This window comes from Morone saxatilis, unplaced genomic scaffold (genome assembly GCF_004916995.1).
Source record: "Morone saxatilis isolate NCDOM2014 unplaced genomic scaffold, NCSU_SB_2.0 Contig14, whole genome shotgun sequence".
Classification (NCBI taxonomy): domain Eukaryota; kingdom Metazoa; phylum Chordata; class Actinopteri; family Moronidae; genus Morone; species Morone saxatilis.
In genome coordinates this window covers 8914811-8916712 of record NW_023339696.1, presented here as the reverse complement: position 1 = coordinate 8916712, position 1902 = coordinate 8914811, and the positions used below count along the sequence as shown (strand labels likewise).

Sequence of the window (1902 nt, the reverse complement as noted above, 5' to 3'; positions counted from 1 at the left end):
CGGTACAGCAGGTTAATTGTTTTGGTTATCTCTTGTGATGTAACACAAATATAAAAAATATTTTTTGTATTTTCATAGCAAAACCTGTCTATTGTTTTCTGAAATAGTTTCACAGGACTTTAAGTTTGCCTAAACACTTTCTTGTGTGTCACATTATGCTACTGGTGCAGCCAACGTGGAGAGTGGGAGTGGAAACTTTCTGCATTGGTCCTGTTGTTGTTGTGTTCATCTTGTTTTTTTTGTCTCCAGGTCTGCCTGGTAGTAGAAAACAAATACTTTTTTGGTGATAATAAATCTTTTTCTGTGCTCAGAAAGTCCAAGATGTTTGTCGAAATACAACGCAACAGGTGGAGCTGCAGCATAAGAGCCAATGCCTAAACCAAACACTGAGAATTATGTCTGCATTACGGAGAAGGGCTTTCATCCACTGCACCATGCTGCAAGCTCCTGACTACTGATTCCAAAACCTGGCTGGCCGAGCGATGCCAGGAAAGTGTAATGTATCAAACACACGTGCATTCCAAATGCCAGCGAATATGCAGAGAAACGAGGGTGGAATTACATCGAGTGAATCAATTCTTCCATGTCACTGTTTCAGCTGTCGCTCATGGATCAAAAAACACGTCAGCGTGGCCCTGACCATAGAGAGGGACACAAGACTGTTATGAAGGGCATGGTTGCCCAGAAAACAAACCAGCTTAGATGACACACACATGCACAACACACACAAATACACACAGAGCATCCTCCAACTTTAAATGACACCATGGTCACCAGCTCTATTCTGAGTCAACTAGAAGGTGCCCGGCAGCGGGGGGCGCTTGCCTGGTATTAGTCGTACTGTGGCCAGGGCAAATTTAATCTTAAATGCAAATGTCATCCCATCCAGACGGAGCTGGACATTTACCTCAGTGTTTGCTGATTTTCTTACCCCTGCTGTGTAATACCATGAGAGTGCTTAAATGCTTCATAATGGCTAACAAATGAGTATCTGTGGCTCATGTTTATTTAAAGGAAAATCAATTTGTCTTTAAGTCACGAAGAGGGACACGAGCTGGTGAAGATGTTCTTGCCATGAAGGGCAGGGCGTGGATGAGGATCGTAAATTTCAGAACAGGAATTTTCCGCAATGACGGGTAAATACGAAAACTTGTGTGGGGGTGGTGTGTGGTGTGTGTGTTCGTGTGTGTGTGTGTGTGCGTGTGTGTGTGTGTGTGTTATCTTACCAGACACTCCAGAAGTCTGGCAGGACGGGAGATGATGAAGAGAAGCTTCTTTGCCAACTCTGTGACGAAGGCTACCTCAGAGCTCTCTGAACGCTCGAAGGCCTGACAGAGAGAGACACACAGACAGACAAAGAGGTATAAAGAGAGGAGAATAACATCACCATTTACAACATTTATAAAAAGCCACCTGACAGTAAAATACCTAATGCAACACTTATATACAGACACAGCTCTGTAGGCATTTAAAAGAGAGACAAAAAGACGGAGTGACAAAGACAGGTGTTCAAAAGCCTGTGAGAATATCTGATCATGAAAAACACAGCAGACACAATCAAACCAAAATCAGGCAACCCACAGTAATCACAGCGATCTAATCAAGCTGCCAAAATTGGGTTGGCGATGAAATTCCATGATACCTGTTATCTGCTCTGGCAAGTCTCGAGCACAATTAGCCTCCATTTACCGCAGACATTTCAGTCTCGTGTCTCACCAAAGGCATCACAAGTTTGAATGAAATTAGAAGACTTGAGGTGAATCTGTCCATCAGTAACCTTCTACAGCATCAAATCATCCCAGTCACTGAGAGGACAGATGTATTTGTTTTGGTTATGACTAATTTCATAGACGTTGCCTTATGCATTCTCTACAAATAAATTATAAAGAAAGTAGTTCGCAA

General features: G+C 42.7%; 1 protein-coding gene across 1 annotated transcript in view; it reads right to left on the bottom strand.

Annotated features, from left to right (window-relative positions):
• Positions 1-1902, bottom strand: part of LOC118323107 (microtubule-associated serine/threonine-protein kinase 1-like) — a 43612-nt gene that overhangs the window by 14531 nt on the left and 27179 nt on the right. The window contains exon 9 of the mRNA XM_035655031.1: positions 1227-1328. Within this exon, the coding sequence (XP_035510924.1) occupies positions 1227-1328 (102 nt within the window). The remainder of the gene's footprint in view (positions 1-1226; positions 1329-1902) is intronic.